Here is a 22,530-nt window from a genome sequence, read left to right as displayed (position 1 = left end):
ACACGTGTGCAGGTCCTCCCAGTTGAGTGGGACTCGGGCGATGGCGATGAGCAAAGTGCAGGCGGGGCGCGGCGCCCACCAACCATGGCAGGAGCCGTGCGGCTGAGGCCGAGGGCGTGGGCAGTTGGCATTCTAGGCCAGAACTTTAGAAAAGTCCAAGGTGAGAGGGCACCTGGTGCTTTGAGGACCTCCCCCAGCCTTCACCGCTCCCCCCACTCCTTGTCCCCCTCCGGAGAGCTAGAAAGCCACATTTTGTTGCGTTGGGGGGTGGGTAAGGCGTGTCCTGGTGAGCCAGGGCCAGATCGAGAGGGGTTGGGTGCCATACTCTGAAGCAGTGAACGTCCATGTGTGGCTGATTGTGCAAATACATGGGTTTCTTTTGCGGTTTTGGAAAGCTGTTCAAGTACACATTTTATTTAGCTTTGATTTTTAAAAGACCCCTAACATCTAAACCTTAGTCTGCAAGATCCAGTCGGGCTGCGTCTTGGCCAGATTTCCATCAACCACGTGATGTGCCACGTGCCCGATGATTGGATCAGCGCTTAAAAAATATGGTGAAAAAAACAAAGATAGTGGTAGTGCCATTTCTCCTAACACATCTGCAATGATTAGCTGTACAAAAAATCAGTTTGCATACAAGTGGGAAGTGAGGTATCGCCGTAGAATAAAACCAGATCCTTTGAATGTAAGCACTAGGTGAGGGAAGAGGTGGTAGTGTCTGTGACAGAGTGTTATCCAGGAACGTTATGGGGTCTTTGTAGGGGACAGCTGCTCCCACTTCACAATGTTCCTGTTCGAGCCGGTCCAGAGACAGAGGGCCGACTTAAGCGATTGCACACTTTTCTTATTGACGACAGTATGACACATGCAGCTGTGTCCTCTGCCGCAGAACTCAGCAGGCTCTGTCCTTGTTAGTTTGCAGAAAGCTGGATGGGTTACTCCGGGCCGGGCTACGGCATTCTCAGCTTGGCGGTCTCCGAGAAGTACATTTGGTGCCTGGACTACAAAGGCGGCCTGTTCTGCAGCGCGTTGCCGGGCGCTGGGCTGCGCTGGCAGAAGTTTGAAGATGCCGTCCAGCAGGTGGCAGTCTCGCCCTCAGGTTCGCCTCCCAGCTCCCTGTTTCTTGCCCCAGGTGTAGACGCCCGACCACACAGGGACGAGTCCATTCAGCAGACTTGCCTTTTCCCGCAAGTTTGAGGGGTTTTCTCCAAAGAACATGGATTGCTGCATTTGACGTCAACTGAAAATAGTGTAATTTGCGGTTCAGTTTTTGGTTTTTTATTAATTGCAGTGGTAACACATGAACATGTTTTGTAAGTTATACAAATAGCTTGCATTTTTGAGTTTTTTTAAGAAATATTAACATACAAATGCCTTATAAAAATAAATCTGGGGCTTCCCTGGTGGCGCAGTGGTTGAGAGTCAGCCTGCCGATGCAGGGGGCACGGGTTCATGCCCCGGTCCGGGAAGATCCCACATGCCGCGGAGCAGCTAGGCCCGTGAGCCATGGCCGCTGAGCCTGTGCGTCCAGAGCCTGTGCTCCGCAACAGAAGAGGCCACAACAGTGAGAGGCCCGCGTACCAAAAAAATAAAAAATAAAAAATAAAATAAATAAAATAAATCTGTTTCTATTTCTTGGTGTTGCTGTTTTAAAACTTATTTATTTATTTTTGGCTGCGTTGGGTCTTCGTTGTTGTGCGCGGGCTTTCTCTAGTTGGCGGCGAGCGGGGGCTGCTCTTCGTTGCGGTGCGCGGGCTTCTCCTTGAGGTGGCTTCTCTTGTTGGGGAGCACGGGCTGTAGGTGCACGGGCCTCAGTAGTTGTGGCATGTGGGCTCAGTAGTTGTGGCTCGCAGGCTCTAGAGCGCAGGCTTAGTAGTTGCGGCGCACAGGCTTAGTTGCTCCGCGGCATGCGGGATCTTCCCGGACCAGGGCTCGAACCCGTGTCCCCTGCACTGGCAGGCGGATTCTGAACCACTGCACCAACCAGGGAAGTCCCTCAGTGTTGCTTTAAAGCAACTGAACTAATGAAGATGGGCCCGTGGTTGTGTTGGATAAGTTTGGATTGTTTGGTTTCTTTCTTAGAAATTATTCTGTAATGAGCTATATATATACTTTGGGTGAATAATCTACTCCCTGACTGTGAAAAGAAAATGCCTTCCTTCCTTCCTGCCATGATCAGGCCATTTTCAGTGAGCTGGAGCAGACGCTTCCTGGATGAGGTTCTACCCCCTCATCTATACAGAATAATCTGCTTGTTTGTCACAATGTTGGCCGCTTTACCTATTTGGGGGACGGCGAGTGGAACAGAAGTGTGTATGTGTATTGTAGCTGGTTTACTGTTAGGACGTTGGAACGCAAGGCAGACAACACTGAGCCTGTGACCTCCCCTGGCCCTCGGTGCTTTGAGCTGGGTTTCCTCTAACTCTCCTGGGCTTTGTCACTATGTAAAATACCACTTTGTTCAGGGTTGTTTTGTTCTCTTTACCTTTTTGAAAAATATTTTTCCTTAGAGACTAAGATAATAGCCTGTCCCATTAGCTGGTTTTGTATAATTATGGGTTTTAATTCTTTTCCTCTCATTTACCTTTGGGTCCATCTCCCCAGCCATTTATAAACTTTGGTTTTTTTCCTGATTATATGAATTACTGTGTGTTTCCAAACCATTCAGTCCCGTGCTGCTCTAGCAGGAGCTCTGTCTCCACCAGGGTTGGTGCTCTGGCTGAGCGGTCCTGCAGGGCCCCGTCCAGTGTGGGCACCCCGGGGGCCGCGGGCTTGGCCACTGCCTCACTTCCCACACCTCCCTCGGCACCTCGTGCCAGACCCTCTAGTCCAGCCCTCCGTGCTCTTGGTGACTCTGGTGGTTTCTTAGACGCCACTTGCATCTCCATAGACGACCTTCCTGTCTGCCCTTCTCCTTCCCTCCCCTCTTCTATGTATCACAGTCCCTTTCTAAGTGAAAAAAGGGACAGCCCAGCTCAAGTGCTTCCTTTCCGTCTGCACCTTATCCATTTGGCTGGTCCAGAATTGACCCACTCCCTTTGAATCCCTGTAGGACTTTCCGCCTTTCTCAGGACACGAACTGTGCCTCCTGAAGGTCGTTCTGGGTCCTCACCTGGCACACCTAGCGGTGCCGGTGCTTCCTCTCTTCCGCGTGATGAGTACCTCTGATGCGCCAGCTCTGTGTGCTGTGTCCTTGATACAGTCTCACCTGCAGCCTTCCTAGCAGCCTGTATGGGGCAGACGATCCCATTTCACAGATGAGGAAATGAGGCTTGGAGACACTGAGTGACATGACGCCCAAGCCACATGGTGGGTTGGGGGGTGGCAGGGGTTCTGACCTCGGCGCTGCAGGCTCTTTCCCCAGTCGGGGTAGAAGCAAAGGCGGGGGGTGTTGTAGAAATCTCTCTTCCCCACAGCACCCAGAATGGACTTTTGGGGGTGAAAATTCTCAGTATTTATTGGACAGTGAATATAATTTTTATTTCCACAGGAGCCCTTCTCTGGAAGATTGAACAGAAGTCTAACCGGGCCTTTGCTTGTGGAAAAGTGACCATCAAGGGGAAGCGTCACTGGTACGAAGCTCTGCCCCAGGCGGTGTTTGTGGCCCTGAGCGATGACACGGCCTGGATCATCAGGACAAATGGGGACCTGTACCTACAGACAGGTAGCTGCAGGCGGCAGCCCCAGCGCCGTCGGGTCTGGTGTGATTGTGCTTTGGTAGCGACGCGCCTAGAGACCGCGACCAAGAAGCTAGAAGTCAGTTTAAATGAAAACACCGCTGGAGAGAGAGTATCTGCTGTTGGAATCTGTTAGCAGTTTTCTGCTACTGACTCACATTCAACCCAGGACAAATTTAGGGCAGGAATTAATAGAATTATTTAGCAAGGCACAGAAACAGGATCTTATTCTCCTTTCGGCTAACCATTGCGTATCCCTTACCCTGCAATATCAGATCTGAAGAGGAAAGAGTAACAGAGAAATGGCATTAGAATCATTTTTCCCTTTTAACTTATGGCTGGATTTTTAAAATTAATTAGTTTACTTATTTATTTATTTTTGGCTGCATTGGGTCTTCATTGCTGCGCACGGGCTTTCTCTAGTTGTGGCAAGCGAGGGCTACTCTTCATTGCAGTATGTGGACTTCTCATTGCGGTGGCTTCTCTTGTTGCAGAGCACAGGCTCTAGGCTTGCGGGGTTCAGTAGTTGTGGCGCACAGCCTTCAGTAGTTGTGGCACACTGCTCAGTAGTTGTGGTGCACGGGCTTAGTTGCTCTGCAGCATGTGGGATCTTCCCAGACCGGGGCTCGAACCCGTGTCCCCTGCATTGGCAGGTGGATTCTTTTTTTTTTTTTGCGGTACGCAGCCCTCTCACTGTTGTGGCCTCTCCCGTTGTAGAGCACAGGCTCTGGACGCACAGGCTCAGCGGCCATGGCTCACGGGCCCAGCTGCTCCGCGGCATGTGGGATCTTCCTGGACCAGGGCATGAACCCGTGACCCCTGAATCAGCAGGCGGACTCTCAACCACTGCACCACCAGGGAAGCCCTGGCTGGATTTTTTCAGTCAGGTCAAAGCGCTGCTTCTGTACGCTTATTTACACGTGGGTCAGGAAAAAACAATGAAATAATTTGCTGTAAATAGCAGTTTATCTCATCCTAGGAAACTGCCCTGAGGGGGACCTTTAGCAGCTGGAAGAGACACAGTGGGACTTGTTTATTAAAAATAAACTGTAATGAGAGTCAGTGTTTACGTACTGTCAGCAAAATGAGATACGGGTTTCCAAAAGCAATGTGATTCACCAGTACCTGGAAACGATTACGGGGCAGGAGCTCTTTTTAGGATGTCAAGAGGCCATATTAGATTTATGGAAATATCAATCTTTTAACCATTTAATATTGCTGATTCCAAGAGAAGGATTTTTTTAAATAGATTTATTTAATTTATTTATTTATTGGCTGCATTGGGTCTTCATTGCTGTGTGCAGGTTTTCTCTAGTTGTGGCGAGCGGGATCTACTCTTGGTTGGGGTGTGAGGGCTTCTCATTGTTGCAGAGTACAGGCTGTAGGCGTGCAGGCTTCAGTAGTTGTGGCGCACGGGCTTAGTTGCTCTGTGGTATGTGGGATCTTCCTGGACCAGGACTCGAACCCGTGTCCCCTGCATTGGCAGGTGGATTCTTAACCACTGCACCACCAGGGAAGCCCCCCAAGAGAAGGTTTTAATCTCTGTTATGAATTGTCAGCCAGGGACGATTCTCTGAGTTGTTTTTTTTTTTAACATCTTTTATTAGAATATAATGGCTTTACAACGGTGTGTTAATTTCTGCTTTATAATGAAGTGAATCAGCTATACATATACATACATCCCCATATCTCCTCTCTTGCGTCTCCCTCCCTCCCTCCCACCCTATCCCCACCCCTCTAGGTGGTCATCAAGCACCAAGCTGATCTCCCTGTGCTATGTGGCTGCTTCCCACTCGCTATCTGTTTTACATTTGGTAGTGTATATATGTCCATGCCACTCTCTCACTTCGTCCCAGCTTATGCTTCCCCCTCCCCGTGTCCTCAGGTCCATTCTCTACGTCTGTGTCTTTATTCCTGTACTGCCCCTAAGTTCTTCAGAACCTTTTTTTTTTTTAGATTCCATGTATATGTGTTAGCAAATGGTATTTTTCTCTTTCTGACTTACTTCACTCTGTATGACAGACTCCAGGTCCATCCACCTCACTACAAATAACTCAATTTCGTTTCTTTTTATGGCTGAGTAACATTCCATTGTATACATGTACCACATCATCTTTATCCATTCATCTGTTGATGGACACTTAGGTTGCTTCCATGTCCTGGCTATAGTAAATAGAGCTGCAATGAACATTGTGACACATGACTCTTTTTGAATTATGGTTCTCTCAGGGTATATGCCCAGTAGTGGGATTGCTGGGTCATATGGTAGTTCTATTTTTAGTTTTTTAAGGAACCTCCATACTGTTCTCCATAGTGGCTGTATCAATTTATATTCCCACCAACAGTGCAAGCGGGTTCCCTTTTCTCCATACCCTCTCCAGCATTTATTGTTTGTAGATTTTTTGTTTGTTTGTTTGTTTCTGGTACACGGGCCTCTCACTGTTGTGGCCTCTCCAGTTGCGGAGCAAGGCTCTGAACGCGCAGGCTCAGCGCGGCATGTGGGATTTTCCCAGACCGGGGCACGAACCCGTGTCCCTGGCAGGCGGACTCTCAACCACTGCGCCACCAGGAAAGCCCTACCGTTTGTAGATGTTTTGATGATGGCCATTCTGACCGGTGTGAGGTGACACCTCATTGTAGTTTTGATTTGCATTTCTCTAATGGTTAGTGATGTTGAGCATCCTTTCATGTGTTTGTTGGCAATCTGTATATCTTCTTTGGAGAAATGTCTCTTTAGGTCTTTTGCCCATTTTTGGATTGGGTTGTTTGTTTTTTTTGGTATTGAGCTGCATGGGCTGCTTGTAGATTTTGGAAATTAATTCTTTGTCAGTTGCTTCGTTTGCAAATATTCGATTCTCTATGATTGAAAGCCCTTGAACATCTGGCTCGCTCTCAGATGTGGGAGAGCCGGCATCCTAGCAGCTCCTGCTTGAGCCCAGAGGGCAGCCTGGCCAGCTCTGGGCCACATGCCGGCCCTGGTCTCTCCAGCCTGGTTCCTATGTCTCCCTTGAAACTGAAAAATAGCTGGAAGAGCATACGCATGTCCAACTTGCAGTGGCATCTGAGTTTCGTTCCTCCTGGGGAAACGGTGCTTCTGGCCTGGCGGTGAGGAGGGCCTTAGGAGTCACCTGGGCAGTGGTTGCAGACAAGCTCAAACCACCCAGAGCTACTGGGTTAGCGTCTTCAGGGTTGTCCTGAGGGTTTGCGGTGTAAGAAGTTCAGGAGGTGATTCCTACCTGGTTGAGTTTGAGGAAATGCAGCCCAAGGACTGTGATACCATAGGCCGGGAGCATGCTGAGTTCCAAGACCTGACTGTAGGCTGCGGCCGCGGCATAATACGGGGTTTTAGGTAACAGCTGTTGTGCAAGCTCCCTGAGGAGTGGCCTTGAAGCTCGTTAGATAGAGGTTGCAAAGAGGCGGGGGAAGAGCCCTGGATGGGGAGTCGGGGACCTGAGCTCTGGCCCTCACCTTCCATCTAGGAAATTTGGGGTTTTCATTTTACCAGTGGAAACCCCGCGTACCACATACAAAGCAGGGGGAGGGGAACCACCCTGTTGGAGGTGCTCTGCAGAGGATGCCTGGAGCCCTCAGATCCCTGTGGGTCCAGTGGCAGCTGAGGCTCCAAGGGGTGTGGCCACAGAAGGCGTCCCTTGGTGCTGGCTCCTCTCGGGCTCCTCCTGGGCCTCCTGGCTCTGGAGCTAGCTGCTCTCCTGCACTGGGCTTTCACGTTCTTTCGGAACATTTTTAGCTACTTTGGGACACCAGAGGATTCGGAATTGTTATTCCTCCCGTTTTCAAAGAGCATCTGAAAACAGTTCAGATGGATATTATATTTAAGCGCAATCTAACTGTTTTATGTTGACTAGACCTTAAAAAGAGAAAGTATTTATTATGAAAGGATATAGCAAAATACCAAAAAAGAAAAATAAGCAAACAGAATGAAAATGAGGTGTGAAGTCCTGATTATGTGTCTTTGGGGGCTACCTGTCCTTCTCCCCGGCAGGTCTCAGCGTGGATCGCCCCTGTGCCAGAGCCGTAAAGGTTGACTGTCCATACCCACTGTCCCAGGTCGCAGCCCGAAACAGCGTGGTGTGGGCGCTGACGGAGCAGAGAGTCCTCCTGTACCGGGAGGGTGTAAGCAGCTTCTGTCCTGAAGGGGAGCACTGGAAATGTGACATCGTCAGGTATCGGGGGCGGGGGGGGAGGAGCAGACACATTTTCAGCATCCTGTTTGTCCCACTGTCTGTTCTTTGTCAGCTTGACTCTTAAGGGACCCATGTGAGCCTCTCCTGGGCAGAGCTGGTTCCCTGAAGGTTTCCAAGGCCGCGGTGCTCTCTGGGGTGGCCAGAGCCAGTTTCCGCAGCCTGACCTTGAAGACGCTCTGTGCCTCCTTCTGCCTGGCAGACTGGACGTTGGGTCGGAGCTCAGTTTTAAACATGTTACTGCCGCCCTCACGTGCGACCCCAGGCCCCACACCGTCACGAGCCTCTCATGATGGTCCTTAGCCAGAGAGCTGCCCAGTGTCACATAGCTTCTGCTTAGAGTCCCAGATGACTTAGGGCCAAATATTTTGCTTTATGATCCTCTTAGTCAGTTGAAATTAATCTCTGAATTGCAGTTTATTTGGTTACTCTCTACCAGTCAAAATTTCAATTAAAGGATTCCTGTCAGATCATTTTGCTGGTGTGAAATTATCAGTAGTCTTTAGAGAAATTAGATAAGGATAGTCTCGGTTTGAATTGAGCAGCGCAGTAAACTTGAGTGAGCACCCGTTGTGAGCGCCGAGTGAATGTGGCCCGGCCCTGCCCTCGAAGAGCTCCCCATGTGGGGCAGCCAGCGCCAGTTAGTGTAGATGGTCCCGGGCCGGAGAGGGACGCGCGGCACCGGGGACGCCTCGGCTCCCCCTGCAGAGGTCAGGGAGGCGCTGTGCAGAGTGGACCCACAGCTCAGCCTCAGAGCTGGCGGGGACGTCACCGGCTGGGTGGGAGGAGGGCATTGCCCGCAGAGGGGGCAGCGCCTGCCAGGCTGCAGCTGCCCAACACCGCCCGCACGCTGCGGAGTTTCTGTTCACTTCATTGGTGAAGGCAGGGGTGCGGAGATGGGCCCCGGGGCCACTCGGCGCCTGGAATCCCCCACTCGCCTGCCCTCTTCTTCCCTGCGTTCGTTCCCCTTAAGAGCTCCCCCTACCGTCCTGGGCCTTCAGGGAGTCTCTCAGCTGCCCCCTCGCTTCGGAACAGTATATATCATCGCACAGTCGTTTAACTCGAAACTCAAGCTTCCTTCCTCGGAACTTGTCTCTTGTCCCACGCTGAGCCCCCCAGGACGCTTGATGCCGGCGTCCTAGGCGCGCTGGGGACCGTGAATGTGGGCGCTGACTCCACGCTCTCTTCCTCGTTTCCAGCGAAAGGCAGGCTTTGGAACCTGTCTGCATCACTCTCGGGGACCAGCAGACCCTGTGGGCCCTGGACATCCGAGGACACCTGTGGTTCAGAACTGGCGTCGTTTCCAAGAAGCCCCAGGGGGACGACGACCACTGGTGGCAAGTAGGTGTGGAGCTCCTGGGCCGCGTGCCTGGCGCCTCCCTCAGTCGGGGGCTCCGCCCTCCCTCTCACGGCCCCTCTCTTTTCCCTGAAGAGATCGGGGGCTCGGAGTAAGTAAACAGTGCTCGCTCTAACTGTTGGATGAGTTAGACTTTGCTGTATTTGAGCACACTAGAAATATCAAGGCACAGCAAGGCTCTACTGTATTCAGTACCCTATGATGAACCATAATGGAAAAGAATATTAAAAGAGAAACAATGTCTACATGTGTATACCTGGATCACTTTGCTGTACAGCAGTAACTAACACAACATTGTAAATCAACTATACTTCAATTTTTTAAAAAAAGAATTATCAGGGATTTCATCACAGGACGTAACTTGTGAAGATCTCTTTGCTTAAATATGTAGGCTTTGTTTGTTTATTTTTTAATTTTGGTGTTATTTAGAAATTTGTCATTATATGCCAAATCAGTGACAGCCATTTGAAGACCTAGATAATAATAATGATTAATTCTGGAGGAATGTACGAAGAAGAAAAGAGATTAGACAATAGATGTGAAAAACCCAACCCACAATTAAAATTCACTATCTCTGCTTATACAAAAGGCCTCGTAAGTAAATGGTATTTCAACGAAGAAAGGGGAATTTTCCCACATGCCCCCAGACAAGTAAACACTTTCAGAAATAGTAAGGTAGGAGCTTCCCTGGTGGCGCAGTGGTTAAGCATCCGCCTGCCAATGCAGGGGACATGGGTTTGAGCCCTGGTCCAGGAAGATCCCACATGCCGCGGAGCAGCTAAGCCCGTGCGCCACAACTACTGAGCCTGCGCTTTAGAGCCTGCGACCCACAACTACTGAAGCCCGCATGCCTAGAGCCGGTGTTCCACAACAAGAGAAGCCACTGCAGTGAGAAGCCCGTGCACCGCAACCGAGAGTAGCCCTTTGCAGCCAGTTAAGCCAACTGTGCTCTTTTCCCCATGGGGGTCCGGCGCGCAATGGCTGCAAACAGAAGCTTCCTCGGTAGTGCATGCAGCCTGTTGCCTGTATGGGTTGCCCTAAGGGACCCTGGAGACAGCCCTTTCCAGTGGACATTAATGACTGTCATGCTGTCCCCAATCTAGGCCCCAGACAGGTATGCATGGTGCCTTTGGAAAGCCCCAGGGCACAGTGGCCAGGGCCCACACTGGCCAGGTCATAATGTCCATCCACACCAAGCTGCAGAACAAGGAGCATGTGATTGAGGCCCTCCGCAGGGCCAAGTTCAAGTTCCCTGGCTGCCAGAAGATCCACGTCTCCAAGAAGTGGGGATTTACTAAGTTTAATGCAGATGAATTTGAAAACATGGTGGCAGAAAAGCGGCTCATCCCAGATGGCTGTGGGGTCAAGTACATCCCTAATCATGGTCCCCTGGACAAATGGCGGGCCCTGCACTCGTGAGAGCCTTGGTGCTGCTCCCTCCCTACCCATGCCACCAATAAACCCTACTTTCTTGTCAAAAAAAAAAAAAGTAGCCCTGCTCACCACAACTGGAGAAAGCCCACGTGCAGCAACGAAGAACCAATGCAGCCTAAAATAAATAAATAAACAAAAAGAAGTTTTTAAAAAAGAAAGAAAGAAGTAGTAAGGTATAATCAAGCTAACTTTTGCCCTTTTGGCACCATTCAGTGTCAATGTAGCACCCGTGGTCCCCCAGCGTGGCAGGTAAGGCTGTGCTGGCATCGGCGGCCGTGGGGTACACAGCAGCTCTTGAGTGTTCTGTCTCCATTGATTGTCGCCTTAGACTTGCCTCATCGAGGGCAGGTCTTCCAGTGGCTGCTCTCAGGTCTTTCAGATGAGGATGTGGAAAAGTAAGTTGTGTTTGCTGTTTGATGAGTATGTGTGTATATACACAGTCTCTTATTTAATATGCCAGGTACTATTTGAAAAGTTATACAATTGATTCAAAATTATCCTCCGTGTATTTGCAACCTGATATATGGTTTTTATACACACACACACACACACACACACACACACACACACACACAATCAAGTGTAGTATATGTACTAAATTCTGTCTTTATATTTCTTTTTTTTTTTTTTTGGCCGTGCTGCATGGCATGCGGGATCTTAGTTCCCTGACCAGAGATTGAACCCGTGCCCCCTGCAGTGGAAGCACAGAGTCTTAACCACTGGACCACCAGGGAAGTCCCTAAATTCTGTCTTTAAGTAGCAAGAAAACTAGTTATCATTTTATCATAATATTCAGAACATTGTCTTCAGAGAAATTTGACAGAATCATCTCTGAGGTGTTTGGAAACAGAGTTATTTTATTTACCATAAGATTGATTTCTCTGTAGTGCTAGAGCCAGCATTATGTTTGGCTGTTAAACCTTTCTTTTCTTTTTGTTAATTTGCATCCTGCTTATCTGCCAATCCTGGGTGCTGGGACTGAGCCTGTCACAGACTTTCTGTGTGGCCTGGTGTCATACACCCCGAGGAAGGGCAGAGCTCCTGGGCCATCACACGGCAACGTGGCACTGGTCCGCAGGTACCTGCCCAGCGTCCTGTGGGCTCCGATGGAGGCCGCCTAGCCAGGCTGGCACGTGCTCTGCTCTTCAAGAGAAGCAGGGCCGCGGGCTCCGCCACAGGGCCGCGGGGCTGACGCGCTGACACCATTTGCTTAAACCTCAGTGCAGGCAGCAGCTCACAGTGCAAGCCCTTTCAGAGGTAAGAAGGGCCGCAGTTGCACATGCACTACAGTACTGGTTTTTATAATAGTTTCCTTTTTGTGTGTTTTGTTTATTATACGTTAAGTTCCCTATCCTAAGTGATGTCACTTTCACTCAGCACTTCTCTGTGCGTGACCTGGGAGTGTGGCCTGCACGAGGCTGTCCTAGGCCTAGGGCGGTGACGTTCTCTGTAACCCAACCCGGCAGGGCAGAGGTACGTGGAAAGTCACTCAGAGTCAGAGAGCTTTCTAACAGCCAGAGCTGGCCGGCAAGGGAGAGGGTTCCTTAGAGCGCAGCACCCTGGAGAGAGATCTCTTGCAGGAATGTGAGAAAAGCGTGTATCGAGTCTGAGCCCGGTGTGTTCTGCCCGCCAGGGCAGGCTTTGTCTGTGCTCTTGTTCTCACGTGATTCTTAACAGTCCCAGTGAGGTCGTGAATTGCTTCATCACCCTACTTACACTGCCTTTTAAACCCGTATTATGATCCTAAGTATTGTACACTTGTCCATCAGAAATTCCTACATTTTAAAAACAAAAGAATCCTTTCTCACTGATTATAGTAAGAGACTTATAGGGTGCGAGGGGGTGATAATCATAAAAATAATACATGCTCTTTGTAACAGGTCCATGTAATAGAAAAGTGTATAAAATAAAAGGTGAACGTTTTCTTCCATCCCTCTGAATCCACCCCTCGGAAGTAATCACAGTCAGCAGTGGGGGGTGTCCTGCCACACTCCTCTCCAGTCCTCACACAACTGTGCACGTGCACGTGGGTGTTTGGGTGTTTGATGGGTGGGCGCCGGGCCCTTACGTCTCAGGCAGCGAGCCTACAGAGGGCGCTTGTAAGTGCACTGAGAGCGGGGTGTCTGCCCGTCTCCCCTGCAGGTGAGCATCACAGACTATGTGGTGTTTGACCAGTGCAGCTTGTTCCAGACCATAATCCACGCCACACACTCGGTGGCCACGGCGGCCCAGGTGCCTGTCGAGAAGGTGGCGGATAAACTGCGCATGGCGTTGTGGTCTCAGCAGCTCCAGTGCCAGCCGAGCCTCCTAGGGCTCAACAGCAGCGGCGTCTGGATCTCCTCGGGCAAGAACGAAATCCACGTCTCTAGAGGAAGTCTCATCGGTGGGTGAATCACTTCATTTCCACGCCGGCTTGATAGGCAGCTCCTCTTTAGAGCCAGCATGTAAGGAAAAGCTTTATGACCTCAAGTGGAAAAGATAACTCAGTGCCAGTGGTGTGAAGTGTCTGGAATGGAGGTGTTCCCTCTGCTTTCTGTCAGTTCCCTCCTTTTAGCCTGTCATTCCTGCAGCTTGGGTACCAGTGTCTGGATGGTGCGCCATCAGTTCCCATTAGGAACCGATTAGGCTATAAGAAGAGCACACGGAGCTCGTTTCTATGTTAATAATTTCCAGCTAAATGAAAAAATCCTCCCGTTCCTAAAGAGCCTAGTAGAAAAAAATTATCACACTGTTGAAAATGCGAGGCTCTGGCCAGATCTGGAAACGTAGGTATAAATCCACATTTACCCACTGGGGCTTCATTTCTGTGAGTGAACCCAGCTTCATGAATTTTCTCCAGCTCTCCTCCCCCTGCGTGGCCTCCCCCGACCCTGGGCTAGACCGTGCTCTGCTTGTCGGGCTGGCTCTTGCAGTGCTGGCTTGGCTCTCCTACTTTGAGGACACTCTAGAACCAGCTGTGAGGGGTTTTGAAGACCAGTTGTAGTCTAGAACTAAAGGTCTGAAGTATCTGTGGTTTTTGTTTCTTCTTTCTTTAACATACTCTTCCCATTATTCTTTCTAGGCACTTACTGGAATAACGTTGTTCCCCGGGGGACAGCTTCTGCCACAAAGTGGGCCTTTGTGTTGGCTTCCACTGCTCCCACAAAGGAAGGTTGGTGGGGGAGTGCAGTGCACAGGTTGAACGGTTAAAACCATGGTCTGACGTGGCCTAGCCGGGGCGGGAGCGTGGCCGTGGGGCCCTCGGGGACTGGATGCAGTGGCGTCACAGGCCAGCAGCCCTCGTTGGCTGAGCCGAAGGCCCCCGAAGCTGGATAGGCCTGCCCAGGAGAGAAGGATCTGGTGTGGTGATCTGAGAGGGTCTGGAGGCGAGCCGTCCTTCCGAAGGAGGGGAGTGTATGGTGTGACCGCTGAGGCCGGCAGCTGTTGACTTCAGCGACACGTCTCAGGACCATAGCACAGGGCCAGTAGGCACCAGGCTTCTCTGGGTGCCTGGCCGTTTCCCCTGTGAATTCTGTCAGCTCCTCACAGGCTGGTTTAGAGCCTCTGGCTGGCCTGAGTCCCACTGTCACGCCCCTAGTAGGGCAGACCTCCCAAAGCCCTGACCACAGCTCGGGGTTTGGAGCCAGGAGAGGCAGTGCAGCTACCCCAGGAGCTGGGAGCTGGGGCAGTCAGGCGGCCCCCGCAGAGGCCGAAGCCTCCTCCCAGGGTCGCGCTGAGGGTCGGCTGAGAGGATGTCGGGGGTCTCTGGTTCAGAGGGAGCAGCTGGTGAGTTCGAGCCCGTAGTCCCACGAGGATGTGCAGAACTTGGTCAGTACCGCTTCCTCCCCAGAGCGTTCTGAGTGCAGTTGTGCAGTGAGTAAGCTCTGCAAACCGTAAGTTCTTCCCCAAGCTTGGCACAAATCACTCGGCAGCAAAACCTGACCTGAGCTGATGGGAGGCTCCTTAAACCTTCGTCTGTCCTGCTGACCGTGACTGTGATGCGTCTTGTTGCAGGAACGTTGCTGCACTTCGTGGGTGGGTGGGGTACTGCCTGGCTCCCGGGCCGTTCCGTAAACGTATGGCATTCCTGTTACCTTATGTTTTCAAGGCCTAAGGTAATTTTGAATTCCAGACCATAACTGGTCCCAAGTTTTCGACGTACTTTAGATAATATATTCTGACTGAGGTTTTAACTTCCCCAAGTGTGGTTTGCATTTTAAAGTGAATTAAACCTGAAGGACTGACTCTAAAAATGGAGAGAATGAAAGCATGTAATTTTGAGGTGAGGATGGGAAGAAAAGGCTTTCCAGCTTTCCGGGCCTTTTCCAGCAGCCTCCGCCCCGCCAGCCCTCCCCTCACCCCGCCACCAGGACAGGGGAGGTTCCTCGGTGCCGTCCTTCCGAGGCATTGCCGACCTTGCTCCCTCTAGGACGCTGGTTAACACACCAAGTTGAACGCTTCCCGGTCCATTATACGACGTCCAAGGTCCAGGCCTCCGAGGCAACATTGTGGGCCTCCTAAGGTCTCGTTAGTCCAGCTTCCTTTCATTTCTTTCAAGTATGTCAGACTTGTTTCCTATGAACTGGCTGGTCCCGGTGCATCCCTGAGTCCTGGCTGCTCCTTCCCCGAGGTGGGGGGTGAGGGTGGGAGCTGGGCCGCCAGCCTCTGAAGGCAAAGGCTGCCCCAAGAGCCTCGCCGGTGACGCCGTGACCTCTCCGCAGGAAGCTCCCTGTGGCTCTGCCAGAGCAGCAAGGACCTGTGCCGCGTCAGCGCCCAGCACGCCCAGTCACGCCCGTCCACCGTGCAGCTGCCCCCCGACGCCGAGATGAGGGCCTACGCCGCCTGCCAAGATGCCCTGTGGGCCCTGGACAGCCTCGGCCAGGTGTTCATCCGGACGCTGTCCGCGAGCTGCCCCACGGGCATGCACTGGACGAGGCTGGACCTCTCGCAGCTAGGTATGCCCGCCCCCGCTGCCAGGCCCTGCCTTCCAGCCTCAGTAGGAGGGGTGTCCCACCCGCTTCCCCGGGCCCTGTGTTCGACTCTCGTGAATTCTTGTAGGCTGCTTGGTTGGTTGCTGGATTTCAGGCGGTCGATTAGCTGCTCTTGCAGGGTAATGGGCCTCTTAAGAATTTGGTGAGGAGCTTTTCTTTGCCACGCTTTACGGGTCGCAGGGTTTGCAGAACCCGGGAGGAGCATGAACTCAGAGAAAGCTGCTGTAAGACGCCCTCGAGAGGACACTGGATGCAGCTGCCTCTGCTGGTCTGTCTGAATGTGGCAGATGCTTTGTGCCCTTTCCGTGTGGGGGCCCCAGGGTCCGCGGCCCGCGGCCAGGAGAGTGCCCGGTCCTCCCTGCGCTGGAGGGGTGTGCCGCCTCTTCCTGCCGCCCTTCTCTGAGTCTCCCCTACAGGGCTGCAGGGCAGCCACGCAGCATGAGGCCCTTGATAAATCATTCATTCCTGTGCCAAGGAGTACGATGACAGAATGAGCCCACACCCTTAGGTTACCCCCTGGGCAGATGGGCAGGTGTGGCTGTCAGAAGGTGCAGGCTACGCCAGGCAGCTCCAGAGTCCATGCGAGCCTTAGGAATACTTCCCTGCCCAACGGTTTCCCGTTTCGGTGAACTGATAACCAGTATTGTTTGTTAGGTGGTAGAATGGAATTTTACAAGCATTTAACATTTGAGAATTCAACCACATGTACTCATTTGGGAAAAAGAAAAAAAGGACAAAGAAGGCAAGAAGGGAAGGGAGGACGCCTTGTCCACCTCCCGCCCTGGCAGCCCCTGGCTGCGTCTCCAGCTGACAGGCCTCTCACCATCCCATGATGTGCAGAGGTATCATCGTTCTTTTGTCCCACGAGGCCCCCAAATACAACCCAGCTTAGCTAAAGAAGCAGGTTGGTTCTCCACCACAGAAGCAAGCTTTGTCCCAAAGCTAGGCGTTTTCCAGGGTCATTCTGGTTATGCTTTTGGCCTCACTCGCACCCTGTGTTTTGAACCTAATCCCAGCCCCAAGGCCGGTCACGGTTCAGCTTCTGAGAGCCCCCGCCAGCCGCCATCGTCTATGGTGATGGACCAGCGAGGCTGCCGCTGGCCGTGGCTCTGCCTGCCAGCGCGGGGCCGCCTTCCCGCCTGCCCCAGGGAGCCTTTCCTTGGTTCAGAGATCCTGTGGGCCTGAGCCATCCTCCTTTGGCCACCAAGCAGAGCAGTTTGGGAATTTCTGGAGGTAAAAAGGCCAGGGAGAGGTTGGTGTCCTCCTCGCTACAGGATCCTGGCAGCGCCGGGGACCCTGCCCTTGCCCCTCCGGGTCAGAAGCAGAGCTCGCTGCCCGGCACCACCGCTCAGAGGAGGCCACTGTGCTGCAGCACGTGCTGAGAGAACGGCCTCGAGCGCGGCTTGGCCTCCGGGCTCCGGCCCACAGCTCACGCCTCCCTTCCTGTTCAGTCCAGTCCTCCCGCGCTGGCGTGCTGGCCAGAGTGTTACAGGCCTCTGAGGAAGCTGGCTGGGTTTCCCTGGGGTCGGTGGCCGTTCTTTCAAGGGGAGTGACTCAGCTTTCAGAGTGGGTGGGGGCAGACAGGGCCACCCTGAGTCCAGGTTGTGCTTTGGCTTTCCTTGCGTGCTGGGGGCATGGGTGCGGGAGCCGAGAACGGCAGGCTTTCACAGAGCCCCCCTGCCTCTTGCCTGCAGGACCGTCCGCAGTCCAGCCAGGCCTGGAGTGGGTCACACAGACTACAGGTGAGGGGGTTGGGCCCAGGAGCGGGGCTCCCGGCAGAGGCAGGGCTGCAGCGGGAGCGGTGCTAGCCGCGCGCAGAGCCGGGCCCCCCGGGCACCGTGAAACCTCAGTCCTCACCTTTCTGAGGGTAACGGCAATCCCCGCCCCGGAGAGATGGTGCAAGTAAGCATCGTGTGCAGACGCAGCCCGTCTCAGGCCGGTGTGACGGCCTAAACGTTGCCCAGCTCCTCAAGCTGCTGGGGGAGGGGTGGCGCTCACTCGGGTCTGGCGCTGTGCATGACGGGGGCCGGGTCCAGGAAGCTCTGCCTTGCTTGGTCTTTTTCCTGCCCTGAGCTCTGGGTTTTGTTTATCTGGGTTACTGGCCGATGCTGCGAGGATGGATGAAGACTTCTTTTACCATTTTCTGAACGTCCTGGGAGAACGAAGCAAGTCCAGAGTTGGTAGGCAGGGGAGGCGTGCAGGGAACAGCGGGAGGGGTGCTGGCCTCCCACGTGCCAGGCTGGGGGCCGGCGAAAGGCAGGTCAGGGCCACCAGCTGCTCTGTTGTTTGGCTCTTTCCAGGGATGGTCTGTGTAGCCTGTGGAACAAGCCGGTGAATCAAGGTTTCTAAAGAAAGTATTATTTATATTAGAGGATGCAGATTTTGAGTTCAGGTGTGTGTCCGTGGCAGGCTGTCATCCGGCAGCACTCACTGGGGGGTAGTGAACAGGGAGTGTAGTAGCGCAGGTAACGTTAATGCTGCCTCGCTTACTTGCCTGGGGTTACCTGGGATGCTCTGTTGTTCTTTTAAAATTTGGCCATGGTGGTGCTCACAGAAGTGAAAGGAAGCACAGCCTTTTCAAGACTGTGGTTCTACATGTGAGGATTCTGTTCAGTAGCAAACTTCTCTTTCCCAGATGCACTTTTTTTTTTCTGGAAGTATAGTTGACATACAATACTATATTAGCTTCAGGTGTACAATATAGTGATTCGATATTTTTATAGATTACGCACCATACAAAGTTATTGTTTACATTGCCTGTGCTGTATGTTACATCTTTGTAATTAATTTGCTTTTTATTTTTTTTAATTTAAAATTTTTAAAATTTTTTATAAATCTATTTATTCACTTTTGGCTGCGTTGGGTCTTCGTTGCTGCATACAGGTTCTCTCTAGTTGCGACGAGCGGGAGCTACTCTTTATTGTGGTGTGCGGGCTTCTCATTGCGGTGGCTCCTCTTGTTGCGGAGCATGGGCTCTAGGCGCACAGGCTTCAGTAGTTGTGGCATGTGGGCTCAGTTGTTGTGGCTCATGGACTCTAGAGTGCAGGCTCAGTAGTTGTGGCGCACGGGCTTAGTTGCTCTGCGGCATGTGGGATCTTCCTGGACCGGGGCTCGAACCCATGTCCCCCGCATTGGCAGGTGGATTCTTAACCACTGCGCCACCAGGGAAGTCCTTAATTTGCTTTGCTTTTTTTTTTTTTTTTTTTTTTTTTTTTGTGGTATGCGGGCTTCTCACTTTTGTGGCCTCTCCCGTTGCGGAGCACAGGCTCCGGACGCGCAGGCTCAGCGGCCATGGCTCACGGGCCCAGCCGCTCCGCGGCATGTGGGATCTTCCCAGACCGGGGCACGAACCCGCGTCCCCTGCATCGGCAGGCGGATTCTCAATCACTGCGCCACCAGGGAAGCCCTGCTTTGCTTTTTAAATGGTAGTTTGTATCCCTTAATCCCTTCACCTGTTTTGCCCCCCCCCCACTCCCCTCTGGTAACCACTAGTTTGTTTGCTGAATCTGTGAGTCTATTTCTGTTTTGTTGTATTTGTTCATTTATTTTGGTTTTTTAGATTCCACATATAAGTGAAACATACAGTATTTGTCTTTCTCTGTATGACATTTCACTAGGTATAACACTCCCCAGATCAATCCACATTGCTGCAGATAGCAGGATTTCATTCTTTTTTAAGGCTGAGTAATATTCCATTGTGTGTGTGTGTACACACACACCCACATCTTCTTTATCCATTCATCTGTTGATGGACACTTATGTTGCTTCCATATCTTGGCTATGTAAATAATGCTGCAGTGAACAGCATACTGGCGTGCATATATCTTTCCAAATTAGTGTTTTCTTTTTTTTTTTTCAGAAGATTACCGAAGAGTGGAATTGCTGGACCATATGATAGTCCTATTTTTAATTTTTTTGAGGAACCCTCCGTAATGTTTTCCATAGTGGTTGCACCAGTTTACATTCCCACCAACAGGGTTCCCTTTCCTCCACATTCTTGTCAACACTTGTTACTTGCTGTCTTTTTAAATCTTTTTTTTTCTTTTTGGCTGCACCGGGTCTTAGTTGGAGCACGCAGGATCTTTGTTGCCACGTGTGGGATCTTCACTGTGGCATACAGGATCTTTAGTTGGTGCAATGCATGTGGGATCTAGTTCCCTGATGAGGATCGAACCTGGGCCCCCAGCATTGGGAGCTCGAAGTCTTAGCCACTGGACCACCAGGGAAGTCCCTTGTTGTCTTTTTGATGATGGCCATCCTGATAGGTGTGAGATTCTATCTCATTGTGGTTTTGATTTGCGTTTCCCTGATCGTTAGTGATGTTGAGTGTCTTTTCATGTGCCTGTTGACCATCTGTATGTCTTCTTTGGAAAAATGCCTATTCAGGCCCTCTGCCCATTTTTTAATTGGATTGTTTGTTTATTTGATACTGATTTGTCTGAGTTCTTTACAGAGTTTGGATATTAACCCTTTATCAGACATACTATTTGCAAACATTTTTTCCCATTCAGTAGGCTGCCTTTTCATTTTGTTGATGGTCCAAAATGTACTCTTCTTCCTGACTTCACTCCTCTGTTCCATTCAATTCTGCTGGAAAGGGCAGAATTCTCTCTGGCTGTTTTTGCTTCTCTGCCAGCCAGTGTGGTTGGCAGTGTCTCTTCCGCCTACCCCAGAAGATCTCCTGGGCTGTCTTACTTTCTGCTTCCCTCCCGCCACTGCCAGGGTTGGAGCTCCCCCTCCACACCTGCACTGCCATAGCCGCCTCATGGCTCCAGGTGTGCCCACCTCCTGCCATGGTTGCCCGAGCTCTCCTCCTAAAATACGGCTCCTGGGCTGTGCCCTCGACACCCTGGAATCAAGTTGCAGTCTTCGGGGTAGCACCTGGTGCCCTGGCAGCCTGACCCAGCCTGCCTTTTAGGGCCTCGTGCAGCGGGGCTCCAGCCACCCGCCATCTCTCTTCCCTGTGTGCCAGGCCCGTCTAGGCCCCTGGGGTCACCTCGCTTCCTATGGCCTAGAATGTCCTTCCTGCTCTTGCCTACTTCAGTCAGCATCCCCATACTGGGGCTTCTCCCTGAGCATCCTGCTCCTACTCTGTCCCAACAGTCATTTCGGTCTGACCTGTGAGGAGTTTCCACGTGGAGGTGGAGGGGCTCTGCCGGCAGGGGCCTCGTGCACGGCCATAATCCACGCGCAGCAGGAAATCGGACTGTCAGGGCAATCCGTTGTTGTTTGTAACTCCATTTCTAGCTTATTCTGGGATATGAGTTTTGATCCCTTGTTACTGATAATCACAGATAAAACTGTCTTAACAGCAGGTACAATATGTCTTCACCTGTAATTCATCAGTCCAGCTCCAGGTTGCCATCTGCCTGCCCAGGGCATGAGGTAGGAGATGCTGGCTTTGTCAGAGCTGTTCAGAGGTGTGCTTTACCTGGTTCCCTTTCAGTCCTGGCCTCTACAAGCGTTCTGACACTGAAAAGAAGAAACAAAAGCCCATCTTCCCAGTGCCGAAAATGTGATCCAGACTACCTCATGCTGGAACTGACCTTGGGCAGCTCCAGGTCATTGTAAAGTCTGGAACGTCACCGGTCTTTACATTGCAAGCAGACATTTCAATTTCAAGCATGTCTTTAGCAAAATATCAAGTCATGAACATGATTTCTGCCTTTAATTTCTTTTTTTAAGATGTAGCATCTCTCTTTTCTGCTCCTATACAAATTACCAAGTCAGCTGCTATTTTGGGATTAGATTAGGAGAATTCTTTTTCTCTCTCTCTCTTTTTTTTTTTAATTGAAGTATAGTTGATTTACAGTGTTGTGTAAATTACTGCTTTACAGCAGAGTGATTCAGTTATATATATATTTTTTTAGCATTTTAATTTTTAAAAAAATTTATTTATTTTATTTATTTATCTATTTTTGCCTGTGTTGGGTCTTTGTTGCTGCACGCGGGCTTCTCTAGTTGCGGTGAGTGGGGGCTACTCTTCGTTGCGGTGCGCGGGCTTCTCATTGCGGTGGCTTCTCGTTGCGGAGCACGGGCTCTAGGCGTGTGGGCTTCAGTAGTTGTGGCACGTGGGCTCAGTAGTTGTGGCTCGCAGGCTCTAGAGCGCAGGCTCAGTAGTTGTGGCGCACGGGCTAGTTGCTCCATGGCACGTGGGATCTTCCCGGACCAGGGCTCGAACCCGTGTCCCCTGCACTGGCAGGTGGATTCTTAAGCACTGCACCACCAGGGAAGCCCTACATTCTTTTTTAAAATATTCTTTTCCATTCCGGTTTATCACAGGATATTGAATATAGTTCTCTGTGCTATACAGTAGGATCTTGTTTTCCATCCAGTCTATATATAATAGTTTACATTGGCTAGCCCAACCTCCCACTCTATCCCCACCACCCCCCCACCTTGGCAACCATCAGTCTGTTCTCTACGTCCGTGATTCTGTTTCTGTTTCATAATAGATAGGTTCATTTGTGTCATATTTTAGATTCCACGTATAAGTGATATCATATGGTATTTGTCTTTCTCTTTCTGACTTACTTCACTTAGTATGATAATCTCTGGTTGCCCCCATGTTGCTGCAAATGGCATTATTTCATCTTTTTATGGCTGGGTAGTAGTCCATTGTATATATGTACCACATCTTCTTTATCCATTCATCTGTCGATGGACATTTAGGTTGTTTCCGTGTCTTGGCTATTGTGAATAGTGCTGCTGTGAACATAGAGGTGTATGTATCTTTTTGTTGTTATTTTGTTGTTGTTGTTGTTTTATTCTGCATGTATCTTTGTGAATTACAAGTTTGTCTGGATATATGCCTAGGAGTGGGATATGGTAGCTCTATTTTTAGTTTTCTGAGGAACCTCCATACTGTTCTCCATAGTGGCTGCACCAAC

At 51.1% G+C, this 22,530-nt stretch overlaps 1 protein-coding gene and 1 non-coding gene across 2 annotated transcripts in view; both read left to right on the top strand.

Annotated features, from left to right (window-relative positions):
- The window catches only part of TECPR2 (tectonin beta-propeller repeat containing 2), a 98,390-nt gene that overhangs the window by 44,026 nt on the left and 31,834 nt on the right, over window positions 1–22,530 (top strand). The window contains exons 10-16 of the mRNA XM_059058196.2: window positions 916–1,099; window positions 3,491–3,664; window positions 7,681–7,861; window positions 9,079–9,220; window positions 12,813–13,053; window positions 13,732–13,821; window positions 15,371–15,604. Coding sequence (XP_058914179.2) covers window positions 916–1,099; window positions 3,491–3,664; window positions 7,681–7,861; window positions 9,079–9,220; window positions 12,813–13,053; window positions 13,732–13,821; window positions 15,371–15,604 — 1,246 coding nt within the window. The remainder of the gene's footprint in view (window positions 1–915; window positions 1,100–3,490; window positions 3,665–7,680; window positions 7,862–9,078; window positions 9,221–12,812; window positions 13,054–13,731; window positions 13,822–15,370; window positions 15,605–22,530) is intronic.
- LOC131754092 (small nucleolar RNA SNORA70) lies at window positions 10,161–10,295 on the top strand. The gene has a single exon (XR_009335137.1). It is a non-coding gene; the product is annotated as a small nucleolar RNA SNORA70 (small nucleolar RNA).

This window comes from Kogia breviceps, chromosome 3 (genome assembly GCF_026419965.1).
Source record: "Kogia breviceps isolate mKogBre1 chromosome 3, mKogBre1 haplotype 1, whole genome shotgun sequence".
NCBI classification, from domain to species: Eukaryota; Metazoa; Chordata; class Mammalia; order Artiodactyla; family Physeteridae; genus Kogia; species Kogia breviceps.
The sequence above is the reverse complement of the archived record's forward strand: the minus strand, read 5'-3'. Positions and strand labels throughout refer to the sequence as shown.